At 34.9% G+C, this 12,701-nt stretch overlaps 1 protein-coding gene across 1 annotated transcript; it reads left to right on the top strand.

The window, feature by feature from the left end:
- Positions 1-3,140: 3,140 nt before the first annotated feature.
- LOC142630463 (putative disease resistance protein At1g50180) lies at positions 3,141-10,738 on the top strand. Its single transcript, XM_075804460.1, has 2 exons — positions 3,141-7,680; positions 10,448-10,738. Exon 1 carries the CDS (start codon positions 3,336-3,338, stop codon positions 7,677-7,679), a length of 4,344 nt encoding a protein of 1,447 aa, XP_075660575.1. The 5' UTR covers positions 3,141-3,335; the 3' UTR covers position 7,680; positions 10,448-10,738.
- The last annotated feature ends 1,963 nt before the right edge of the window (positions 10,739-12,701 follow it).

The following is a 12,701-nucleotide window of genomic DNA, read 5'->3' as shown; positions in this document are numbered from 1 at the left end:
ATTGCAAGAGTCGAATTCAATGAATTGGGCAAATATTATTTGTCTCCACATTTGTCTAGTATAAATCTCCATTTCCATTGGACTTAAAAATTAAACTTCCAAAATTTTCTCACAATGTCTTTGTTTTTCTTTCTGAGAGATATGCTAATTTTCAAAATATTACGTTCGTCTTAAATATTTTGTTTAGATTTTATGTACACAATTTTACTTATGTAACATTGTAATTTATTTAGGCTTATTTTTTCATATTACGTGCCAATTTATGTTTTTGGTTTTCTGTATGATGCGTATACCTGGTAAGAATCTATTTTGGCTACTTTTAGTTCAATTAAAATTTGGAAGTTAAATTGTGATATTATTGCATCACTACTTTTAGTTTTCTATTTTATTTTATTCTATGGGAATCCTTATTATCCATCTCATAAACAAAGTCTCCCTTCTCTGTTAGTCCTTTTTTTTTGGGGTACGACAAGTTTTTATGGTAGTTATATAAAAATTTTCTGCATTTATGATTGTGTAGATGCATTAATCACAGCTAGCCTCCAAAATAACGTTTTGGTTTTTACCTTTTGTTTTCACATTATGTATATTATCAATACTCTGCTATATTAATTAATGTAGGATTTTCTAAACCTTTGACTCCCCAACCTCTCTCTCATGCTTTGCCTTCCCCTCTCAACTTTGACTATATGTCTCCATTCTCTTTCTTTTTCTCTTAAAAAAAATTTCTTTCTCTTCAAAAAAAAAACCTTTAATAATTAAATTTCCTAAACTACTGCTACTTTCAAATTTTGTTTCCATACTCACAATTTTTTAAAACACCAGGCCCTTCCTATTGCACTTGTGATCTTTTGTTGTAGCCAGTGGCTATCCATTGCACATTAAGTGACCTTGACATATATGAGTTCAAGCTATCTTTTGTTACTTTCAAATATTCATTTCTTCACTTACAATCGGTAGGGTTAAGATCGTGACATTCTGTGTTTTGCTATTTTCTTTTATCGGTTGTGTTATTGTGTATATTGATTTCCAAAAGATGCTTGAAGTCTATAACTAAGAAGTCGATAATTGTTTATTGTAGTGTAAAAGTCTTATTGTCATTGTCCCTTCAAGGTTGTTTAATCTTAGCATATAGCTTGAGTAGTCTAGTCTTTTCAAAATAAACAAAAGCTAAACATGCTGTAAATCATAAATTGGATTATAGGGATCAAGTAGTTATCATCTAGAGTGGAGGTTTTTTTTTTTTTATGCAAGATAGAAATTCTACTCTAGCTAAATCTAAGTGTATATGTGTATTAATGTCTCTCTTGGAGACTTGAACCCACAAACACTTATACTTGTGGAGTAACCATCACACTAAGGGTGTGCGTGGTAAGATATCTTTATTATCCAAAGCTTCTTTCTCGAGTAAGTCTCTTGATATTTCAATAAAGAAATACATATTGAATTTTTTCCTACAATAAATTGAGTTTTGGGTTAATGGTTTTTTTTTTTTTTTTTGAGTTTTGGTTTAATGATGATTGTATAATGATCTATATGTTGTGTGTTCTTTCTTTTCTATGAATTTCAATAATATATGAATTGAGGATTTTAACATTTGGTTCATTAAGTTTTTTTTTTTTTTTTAATTCTAAATTTCATCTTTATTTCATTATTTTGTTTAGCTTTTGTTACTTCTTATAATGAACCCATTACTAACAAATTTTTATGACAATTATGGTATAATATATGTATAACATTCTCCAAACTTATCTTACATAAAATATTACAATATTATCCATGCATCGCATGGACAACTTACTAGATGTGATAATTTCGAAAAGCGAAACACGACCATTCAAAACCAATGTAGTTAGTTTCGTACCGTACCGGCCGGTACAGCCGATATTTTCCGTTCCGGTGCCTGAAACGGTACAAAGACTTCCTCATTTCGTACCGGTTTAAATACCGGCAGTACCGGGAGCGTTTTGACTATACCGGCAGAAATACCGGATTTTGGCCGGAAAATTGATACCGGCCTAAAACAAAAACACAGATTTCTTTGTAGTTTTTCACTCACCTAAGATAATTTCTTAACAAATTTCACGATCTGATGCATCTCTCTTGTATCTCGGTCTCTTTTCTGCTTAGCTTTCCATTTTTCTTCGTGGTCTCTGCAATGTTTGTGACTCTGTGTTCCTCTAATCTTCTTCTTCTTCTTCTTTTTCTTGCTGTTGATTTCATCATCAAAATTCATATCTTCTTCATCTTCAAGGTCTCGCATAAGCTCCTCAACATCGGTAATGTCAGGCTCTTCCACTGTCACACCTATCTCTATGCTCAGCTTCTGCTCTATTTCTTCACAAATCAACTCGGTCTGAGCTTTGATACTTGGACTCTTGGGGAGAAAGTCAGCATACCCATCTGATGCATTTACTTGGAGAACTTGATCTTGTTTTAGATACCCAACGCTTTCTTTATTTTTCTTTTTTATGTCTTGTTGCAGGTGCCCACGTGATGACTGACCAAAGGTAAGGAGTACTAGCCTTTTGAAATTTGAAATGAGACAAGACCCAGTAGAGTTAAACATGTGGAGGGGATAAAATCAAGATAGAAATAAAGAAAAATAAATTGTAAAAGTAAAAGAGAATGAATGGAGGTGAAAAAAAAAAAAAGTGAGTTATTAAAAAATATTTGTTGGCAGAGACTAGTGGAAAATTGAGATACATGTATCTAAAAAAATTCTTTATAATATTTTTATAATATTTTCACAATAAGTTTTAAGTTGTTATGGATTTTTATTGGTGAAGTAAAAAAGTTATTTTAGTAGTAGGTTCAAATTAAAACTAATAAAAAAATAGTCACATATGATTTGTTGTATTAAGTGTTGAGAAAATATTGTGGACGTAGCACATTTATAATTTATATATATTAAATATATAAAATAGCGGTAAACCCGAAACGGTACACCGGTATTGACCGGTACCCGAAATATATCGTACCGCTAGCCAAACCGGTACAGTCTCGGGTACGATATTGACTTCCTTGTTCAAAACAGTCTCTCTATAACAGAAAATTTAAAACATCGTCCCCTCATACACGAAAAAAAAAAAAAACAATGCAAAACAAAACAAAACCATCTCTGTACAGTGCATATACTTCACATGATGGCCCATATAAAGACTATCTCCTTTTAATAATGTGCTGGAACTAAGGACCTCCTGTCACCTCCATTTTCCATCTCCTTACAATTAGTCTTGCTTACCAAAAAGACTGGAAGTTGACTATGGCTGAGTTTTTCTTCCTTTTCAATTTTTAGTTTTCCACTCAAATTAGTTTGCATTGTTTGGAATGCCATGGGGGAGGTTGTTGTTGTGAGAGTTATTGACCTGCTTATTGATGAATTAGATGAGAGACGCGAACTTAAACTCCAGCTCCAGCTGGAATTGCTGGAAAGGGAATTGAAGCTCATGCTTGCTGTGTTAGACCATATAGAATCCTTGGAAAGACCAAGCGAAGATATGAAACTTTGGGCAGACAAGGCAAGGGATGTTGTTCGCTTCTCTGAGGATATGATTGACTCTTTCATGATTGCAACAGCAAAGAGGAGCAGGGCAAAAGTGTTGAAGCAGTTTGCCTTGTTTTTCAGTGATATATTTCTTGGTTTCAAGTTAAGTCCCAAGGTAAAGAGTCTCATGCTTCGTATCAATGATCTCTCTAAAGAAAGTAAAGTCTTTAATATCACAATCGACAGTGGGGGAAGAGGAGGAGCACAAGCACAACGTAAGTATCTGGGCGGAACAAAACGTAAAGTCCCTACTCTGCCTTACATGAACACATCAGTTGAGAGGGAATGTGCAGGATGCGTGGTGTATTCCATGCTTTGTCTTTTTTGTCCAATTCCTTGCTGTTCACTTGGTTCAATTATATCGTATATTTGTTGCTGTTTATTAATCGTGGGAGAGCGCACGATACCTCGTATACGAGGTCTGCTTAGGGTACGTAAACAAATCATCAATGTCAGAAAAGAATGTGAAGTGACTACAATGTCATCAACAGAGGAGAACGCGATATCAGAGACTGACACCATCATTTCTCCTTTCTTAGATCAAATTGATTTCATGCTAAGTCAAAAGCTTCTTTTCTACCCGTTAGCCACCAGGGAGGTTAAGCAAGTGAGGCAGCACATCAAATGCATAACTGATCTTTTGAAAGATATGGAAGCAGTTAGAGAGCTAGATGAAAGGGAGAAAGTTTGGTTGGGGTGGGTGAGGGATATTTGTCTTCCTGCAAAGGATTTCCTCACTTCTTTCGTAAGCAAAAGAGAGCTGAAAATAAAGAAGTGGGCAAAACTCAAAGCTCCTACGTTTCTTGGTGCAGATTTAGAGCTTCGGAAGAAGATGAAGGTGATCAGGAGCAGGATCCAATATGCATATGGCAGAAGGTGGATATATGGAATGGCAGAACCTGATGAGGTAGAAGGGCTGAAGCCATCAAGGGCTTTTGAACTAGAGTCAATCTGGAGAGATTTGAGGCTAATGTGTGCCTTAATTGAAGATGTTCAGGGCATGGAAGAAAAAGGTGAGAGAGTGAAGATTTGGTTGGAACAAATGAGAGACCTTGATCATGAGGTAAATGCTCTCAAAACACAAATTCAAGGACATCATCAAAATACGAAGGGAGATTTACATGGGGAGTTAAGGGTTCTGTCCTCTGTAAGAAAGAAGAGAGAACAAATTAGCAGTAAGTTTCAAGCTATGTCTGAAAGAAAGAGTACTTATGACATTGGGACATTTGAAGGAAAAAGGGGTCATATTTCTGTGTCTGATACTATTGTTGAAGACGATGATAACAAGTTGGAGGAAGCTGAACCAGGATCCTCACAGCAGCACACAAATACAGGAAGATGTATGGGGGAGATTGAGGAGAAAGTTGAATCAATCGCACCTGAATCAAGCCTAACGAATGCTTTGATTGGTACCGGACCATCTACATCTGAAACTGTTGAAAGATCTTGTGCCAGCGAATCTAAGAAAAGAGACATAGAGCAAGTTGAATCAATGGAAAGAGAACTGAAACTGATTTACGCTTTTCTCAAAGATGTTGAAGCAATTGAAGAACCAGATGCAAGACTCAGGTTCTGGGAGGAGACAATGAGAGGTATTGCTCAGGAAGCAGAGGCTTTCATTGGCCCCTATAAGCAGAACGTAAGAGTGGAAGAGAAGGGCTTCTGTAATAGGCTTGCATCAACAGTCAAAAATCTGAAAGCTGATTCCAAGGTTGTGAAGAAGATCACTAAGATCAGGAAAAAAATTCAAAAATTTACAGAGAGACGGATAGAATATGGCATTGAACATGTTGAAGCATTTAACTCCACGTCTCATAAAATATATCAGAAAAGGCCTCCATCTCAATATTCTGAAGAATCTGATATCATTGGCTTTGAGGACCATGAATATGAAATAACCGAAAGATTGCTCACAGTTGATGAACCACATCGCTGCATCATTTTGGTTGTGGGAATGGAAGGCTCTGGTAAGACAAACCTCGCAAAATCAGTCTATGACAAGAATAAAGTCCACTTTCGTACCCATGCTTGGGCTCCTATATCTGGAAAGGGTAGTGCAGTAGAGATTCTGCAAGACATAAGGAAAAAAGTAATTGGATCTGGTCAAGAACCAAAAGGGAAGCGGTTCCTTAAAGAAGAATTAAAGCAAATGCTTCAGAATTTCTTCAGGGAAAAGAGGTACCTCATAGTTCTGGATAATATTCCCAAGGCCGGAGTCTGGGATGATCTCAAAGACACATTTCCAGATGAATCAAATGGGAGTAGAATAGTGATCACTACTCGAGACATGGCTATAGCTTCACATTCTGACTCAAGAATCTTTCCGTACAAACTGCACTTGCGAAGTATTGATGAGAGTTGGACATTATTTACCGATACTTTGAAGAATGAAGTCCCCAAAGAACTGGAAAAGCTCGGAAAAGAAATCGTGATGAGTTGTGGTGGTTTGCCACTGACAATCGTAAACAAGGGAGAACTACTGTCGAAGAAAGCTGCAACAATTGATGAGTGGTCAAGGGTGCTAAAAGAACTCAAAGAAGAAACAGGACCTTGGTTAGATATCTCAGAAAAGGTCAGCGGGGACTTGCCCATAGAATTGAAAGGATGTCTATATTATTTCCTATTATTCCCTGAAGACTTTGAGATCCCTACAAGAAGATTAATCACACTGTGGGTTGCTGAGGGGTATATGAGACTAGGCAGGGGTGACAAATCTCCTGAACATTTTGCTGAGAGATATCTGATGGAGCTGATAGATCGGAACCTGGTTCAAGTAACAGAGAAGAAGCCAAATGGTAAAGTCAGAACTTGCCGCCTTCCTGGTGCATTGAGGAAACTCTTGTCAAAAGCTATGGAAGACAAAATTTCCAAAGGGCAAGGGAAGACAGCTTCGAGCATTCAGTGGAACCGCTGGATTGTTGATCATCACAATTACACAGACGCCAGTAACACCAGCTATAATCATATTCATGGTGACAACATCGACACTGCTACTCTGCAAGCCTCTTATGAGAAATCCCTATCTTTTATGTCCTTTGATTATCGAGAAGGAAGCCAACCTGGGGAAGAGATAGGAAACTTTCTTGTTCGGTGCATTTCCTACAGGTGCTTCCTATTGTTGAGGGTGCTTGATCTTGAACGTGTTTTCAGACCTCAATTGCCAAAGGTACTGAGGAAGCTAACTTTATTGAGGTACCTTGGCTTGAGATGGACTTACCTAGAGTCACTCCCATTATCCATAAGCAACTTGCTGAAACTCCAAACACTAGATGTGAAGCACACTTACATCAGTACTCTCCCTCCTTCTATTTGGAAGATGCAACATCTACGGCACTTGTATTTGAGTGAGACTTACCGCAGTAGATTTGAGCCGCGACCAAGTGGTGCCTCTTTAACAGACCTTCAAACTTTATGGGGTGCGTTTGTGGATGAGAAGAGTCCTGTGAATGATGGGTTGGACACGTTGATCAATCTTAGAAAATTGGGCGTAGCATGCCGGTATATGTCAAATCAAAAGGATGTAATGTCATTGAAACTTCAAGCAGTGGCTAACTGGATTAAAAAGCTAGAACATCTTCAGTCTTTAAGACTGAAATCCCATGATGAAAACAATCAACCTTGGGATCTACACATAAAGCCTTTGTCAGGCCACACCAATCTCTCCAGTGTATATTTTCTTGGAAGGTTAGAAACTCCATCTATCATCTCTGAATTTCCAGAGAACCTCATTGAGCTTACCTTGTCAGCATCAGCGCTAACTGAGGATCCATTGCAGAAGTTAGGTAAGCTTCCAAAACTGAGGATTCTTCGGTTGTTCTCTAAATCTTATGTAGGGACGAATATGTGCTGCCCTCAAAGCAGCTTTCCTCAGCTTCGAGTTCTTAAACTATGGAAGCTAGAGGAATTGGAGGACTGGATTGTGGAGGAAGGCGCACTGTCTCGTCTCAGAGATTTAGAGATCAGATCATGTGCAAGTCTGCATAAGCTTCCGGATGGATTGCAGCATGTTAAGACTCTCCAAGAATTGAAAATTTCAAACATGCCAATGGAGTTCACAGAACGGACTAAGGACAGTAACAGTGAGGATTGGTTCAAAATAGAACATGTGCGCTATGTGAGAACTGAACCCTGAGGTACTCCACTTTTTTTTGCTACATATTCCTCTGCTTTTACCAGAAGCATTGTGAACCTTAAAATTTATAGTTTGTTTTCTTACTGTTAATGTAACATGCCATGTTCTTTATTTTTATTTTTATTTTCTTCTTAAACAACTTAGTGAATGGAATGGATTAAATTGTGAGTTAATTTCCTGGTAATATTCATATCACACTTAAAATGGGATATAAGTGAATGAAATTTAATTTTCCTAGGACCAAACAGTGATTCAGATTAACTTTTGAGTCATTGTCTAAATAAATAGGGTCAATAATTGACTAAATTTTACATTAGAATAGATGGGTTTGACTTACCTCCAGTTAAAAAAGTACTGAATATCTCCTTTTGTTTTAAATACAAACCTAGAATAGATTAACAATTAATAAAATCTTGGTGGATTATATATTCCTCTAAGTGAGGGAGAGCAATTAGAGTGGATGAGCAATTTATGACTTGAAAGAAAGAAAACCTTACTCTTGGTGAGGGATTGAGACTTATTAAAGGGAGAAACTCTAAATTACTCTTTTCAAGGTTGGTTGGAATTGTGGAGACCATTAAGAAGGAATGCTGAAGCTGAAAATTCCATCCAAGATAAATCCTAAATATTATATCAAGATCTTGTGAAGGAAAGCCTTAAAACCTAAGATTTTTGAGGATTTTGGCTAGGATTTTGATTTTTATGAAGATCTTTATTGAAATCTAGATATTCTTGGTGTTTAGTCATTATTAAAACTAGCTTGTAACTCCATACATATGTATATAGATTATAGAAAATAATATTTAGAAGGTTGCAAGATTGATTTTTAGGTGCTACAAGAAAATCAAGAAACCAATCAAGGTAAGAAATCTTAATGGTAATCGGATTTGTTTTAGTAACTATTTTTCTTTTTTGTTTTTTTTGTTAGTTAAGCACGATTTTTGGGATTTATTCCTAGATGCATTAGGAGTAAAGTGACTCATAATATTGAATTAATAAGACAATCTGGTAAAAACATCTTAAGAGAATAAGAGAGGAACTACTTAAAACTAGAAAAGAGATAAGTCTGAAAATCTTGTAGATTATTCGACCTTTCTGCTTTGTATCCTATGTACAAAAGTTTTTTTTTTTTTTTGAGAGAAAGGTAAGCGCTATGTACAAAAGTTATGAATTGAATTTCTCATTGAAATGTTGGGTATCGAAAGTTTAAATATTTATTTTTTTTAATTGTAGAGAAAATCATAATATTTAGTTGACTTTAGGGGTTCAACTTCTAAGCAAAAGTTGAATGTAGTTGAATCGTTAGTGTTGAGTGCACTGTATATATTGAACCCTTTGTTATACCTTAAAATTTGATTTAAGGTATAAAAATTTTCATGTGAAAAAGAGTAAACATATTAGCTGCATAATTGGAAATCTCTATGGTATTAAGTATTCACAAATATGAGCAAGGATTGTTGTTAAAAATTCTACTTGGGGACTATTGTGACGCATTTTCTTGTTTATCACCTTTCCATACATTTTGGGATTGAACAAAGATATTCCCAAGTTAAATTGGAGGATTTTTAAGGCGTCTATTAGTTGTAAAAGTGTGATTTTAATGGCTAGATAGATTAGAGATTTTTAAGACCTTGAAGTAGGAGTTTTAAGTTCAAGTTTTGCTTTAGATAGTTTTTTTTTTTTTTTTTTTTTCTCAAGATAGTTGTTTGATTGTTTCTATGCGTGTACTTTTATTAGAAGTTGAAGTTTCCTTAAAAGAATAAATACTTCCAAAAAGTGAGGCTACACTCGAGAGTGATCTAGCATTGTTTTGTGGAGGTTTTGTAAACTGTAAGTAATTATGAATGACATACATGCAGTTTTGTTCATTAGATTCTTAAGTCAGTGTTTAAATGTTTACTATTTCTATAATGTATCAAAGTATTTCGTAGTATTGAATATGAAATTTTAAATCTTAAATAACGTTTTGAACTTATTTTTAAAGATTTAAGAGATTTTAAATGTTCCAAATAGTTTTTTCTTTTCTTTTTTCTTTTCTTTTCTTAAATTGTGTTTTCTTACTTGCTTAAGAATTATGACATATTTTCATAAATTCTCAAATTCTTATGTGCGCAATAAGAGTTAAGCTTAAGCATGCTATGTTTTATGTTCAATTAGATGTTGTGCCCCTCCAGTCTTCCATATGTCATCGTATTTTGAAAATAATTTTATCATTAAGTAAATTATTTGTGTTTTTTTTACTTCGCTTATGTTATGCAATATGATATGTGAATCATTAAGTGTTTTGAATATTGATGAGATATATCATATATGTGTGAGTCCACTCATAGGGTGGTATGTGCAACAAAGTGATATGCTAGATCCCTTGTTATAAGATGTTGGTGTCCACTCATAGATTGGTATTTGAGAATGTGTGATTTGTGTATGTGTAACACTATATAATGATCAAATTTCTGTATATGGTTTTGAATGATATTGAGACATTAAATGCATATGATTAAGTGGTTCACTATGTGCTTTTGAATTATATCTAACACAATTTAGTTGATATAAAATTCAAAATATTTTTATGAAACTTGTTTTTTTTTTTTAGAATATTAAGTTTTTTTAACACACTCGTAGAAAGAAAGAAGAAAGTCTTAAAGAAACTGATAGTGATATATATTCAAAAGGGCCATATTTTTATGTTACTTGACTCTATATTCTAGTTTATTGTGTATAATTGCTTATTGGGCTGTGTAGCTCACTATTTCATTGCTAACTTTCAGATTAAGGTTTGACTGTGAGCTGTAACTTTGGAGCACTCGGTATGGTACGAAGATAGAGTTTTGGAGAGCTTCAATGACTTTCGATTATGATTGGCTTCATTTACTGGATATTAGCTATTTCTATTTCATTTCAGTTTATATGACATTTGGAATTTCTTTCAGTTATGGATATTTAAGGACTGTAAGAGATTTGTTTGATTGTTTGTTTATTTGGAGCCTTATTATATTTTGAAATGTATTAACTTTAATTGACATTTGCTAGATTGATTCACTAATTAGTCATGTATCTAATTTTGTGTTTTATGGATTTGGCGGTGACAATTAATTTACAAGCTAGTAATCTTTTCAGGGTTATTTACGTACCTGTCATTACTCTTATTAATTAATTGTTGAGTTAGTGTTCCATTTATTTTGTTGAGAAGGAATCAATGTAATGTTTAGAGAGATAGGAAGTTCAGAAATATTGTGGGGGATTTCAAGCTCAGTCCAAGGTCACTACTAGTTAGCTCTTCCTTTCATGTGATGTTTTATGCCAGGGGGTATCACCTGTAGCAAGCATGGCTGCAGCCATATCATTTCTTGACCCTCTTGTGGTTTTTGCTTTTTTCTTTTTATTCTTTCTTCAAATAAAAATTTTTTTTATCATTGTCTGTTGCTTCTTCCTGTTGGAGAATGGAGACAGTGGTGGTGGTATTTTCTTTTCTAATGTGATAGTGATCATGTTGTGTTAAGTCTTTGTAGTGAGTTAGCAAAGTCCATAACAAAATGATTGTATTTTTTGTCTTTATTTTGAAAATTGTTTTGTAAATTTGTGTGGGAGTTCATCTTGTATTGGGTAGAAGATGCGAGAAACTAGAACTCGATTTTCACTTGAGCGAAATTGAGGTGTTCGGCAAATCAGATTTTGAGAAGCAGTTGCACAACAGTTTTGCCATACACTCTGAGGAGATTGTGGCTGGAGCTAAATTATAGAACCTGAGAGAAATTAGTTGCGAATTTTCCTATAATACCAGCCCCTTGCCCACCTATTTAAATCTCATTTCCCATGAATTTTTACAACCAAAAATTCTCAATTGAAGTGCTAGATAACCCTAGATCAAAAACCCATTCCTATCTTCTCAGCAAAAAAAAAAAACCATTCCTAAATCATAATCAAAGTTAAATTTGGTAGTCTCATGTTGTCAATCTTGTAGTTCTAGTGCAGACACCAGTGGTTTCAATTTTTTTTTTTTTTTTTTAATCTGTCCTTTGAAAAATCAAACATATTTTATAGAATTCTAGATCGACCCAACTCAATGAGGGGAAATTCTTACCTTAACGTTAACTTTTCATCTAACGTAGGGTTTTTTTTTTTTCTTTCATCAGCACAGCCACGTGAAGTCAGCACATCAGTACCATGAGCTGTCCTATTTAGATGAAATCAGCAATTTTTTCTTAGCTGTTTCGTTCTTATTGGCTGGGACTAGGTAAGAATTTCCCCTCAATGAGTACTACCAAACTGGGCCATGTCCATTCCATAGACAAAATTATCTCCCTCGCTTTCTTAAATGTATTATCCTCGCAAAAATCTATAAATCCCACGGGATTTGAAAAGATTACTCTGTACGGCTATAAGTCAAAATACAGCTTATATAGAATGTTTTGTATAAATAAAAATCGGTCTGAATTCATTGACTTCAGCTCACGTTACCGCAATAAATGATATCTCATATATCACTAGGCCTCAATGAGACTATCATTGTAGACCTAACATATTCGTTGATACATCATTACTCAATTCATTTAACTCTTGTCAAGTTTCATACAAAATCATACAAAGAGTCATCTGTCAAACCATAAATAGACATATAGTTAAATAAGAGGTTGTTATTAGGCACTACGAGAGTATACCCATCCCGTGTAAGAAGGGAAGAGTATTCTCTCAAACTACCTAAGAGCCACCCCTACGTGTCTACCCAATAATTTTTCCTAGATAAGATAGGAATAAAACCAACTAGTATAAGCTTGGCACGTCAGTTATCCATCAATTCAGACCGGTAATATCCTATTCAACAGCGCAAACGTCCACGACTCTTCACACAAGCTCATTGCTGTCTGCATACATAATTATACAGAACATCCTTTCCAAATAACGTTACTGTGCAAATGATTTCGTTAGTTGGCTGGGTTTGGAAAGTATGTGGGAAACTAACAACTCGAGTTTTAGAAACTCGAGATTTAATTGAAACTCGAGTTTTTAAAACTCGAGTTGTCG

Source organism: Castanea sativa, chromosome 4 (genome assembly GCF_040712315.1).
Source record: "Castanea sativa cultivar Marrone di Chiusa Pesio chromosome 4, ASM4071231v1".
Classification (NCBI taxonomy): Eukaryota; Viridiplantae; Streptophyta; class Magnoliopsida; order Fagales; family Fagaceae; genus Castanea; species Castanea sativa.
The sequence above is the reverse complement of the archived record's forward strand: the minus strand, read 5'-3'. Positions and strand labels throughout refer to the sequence as shown.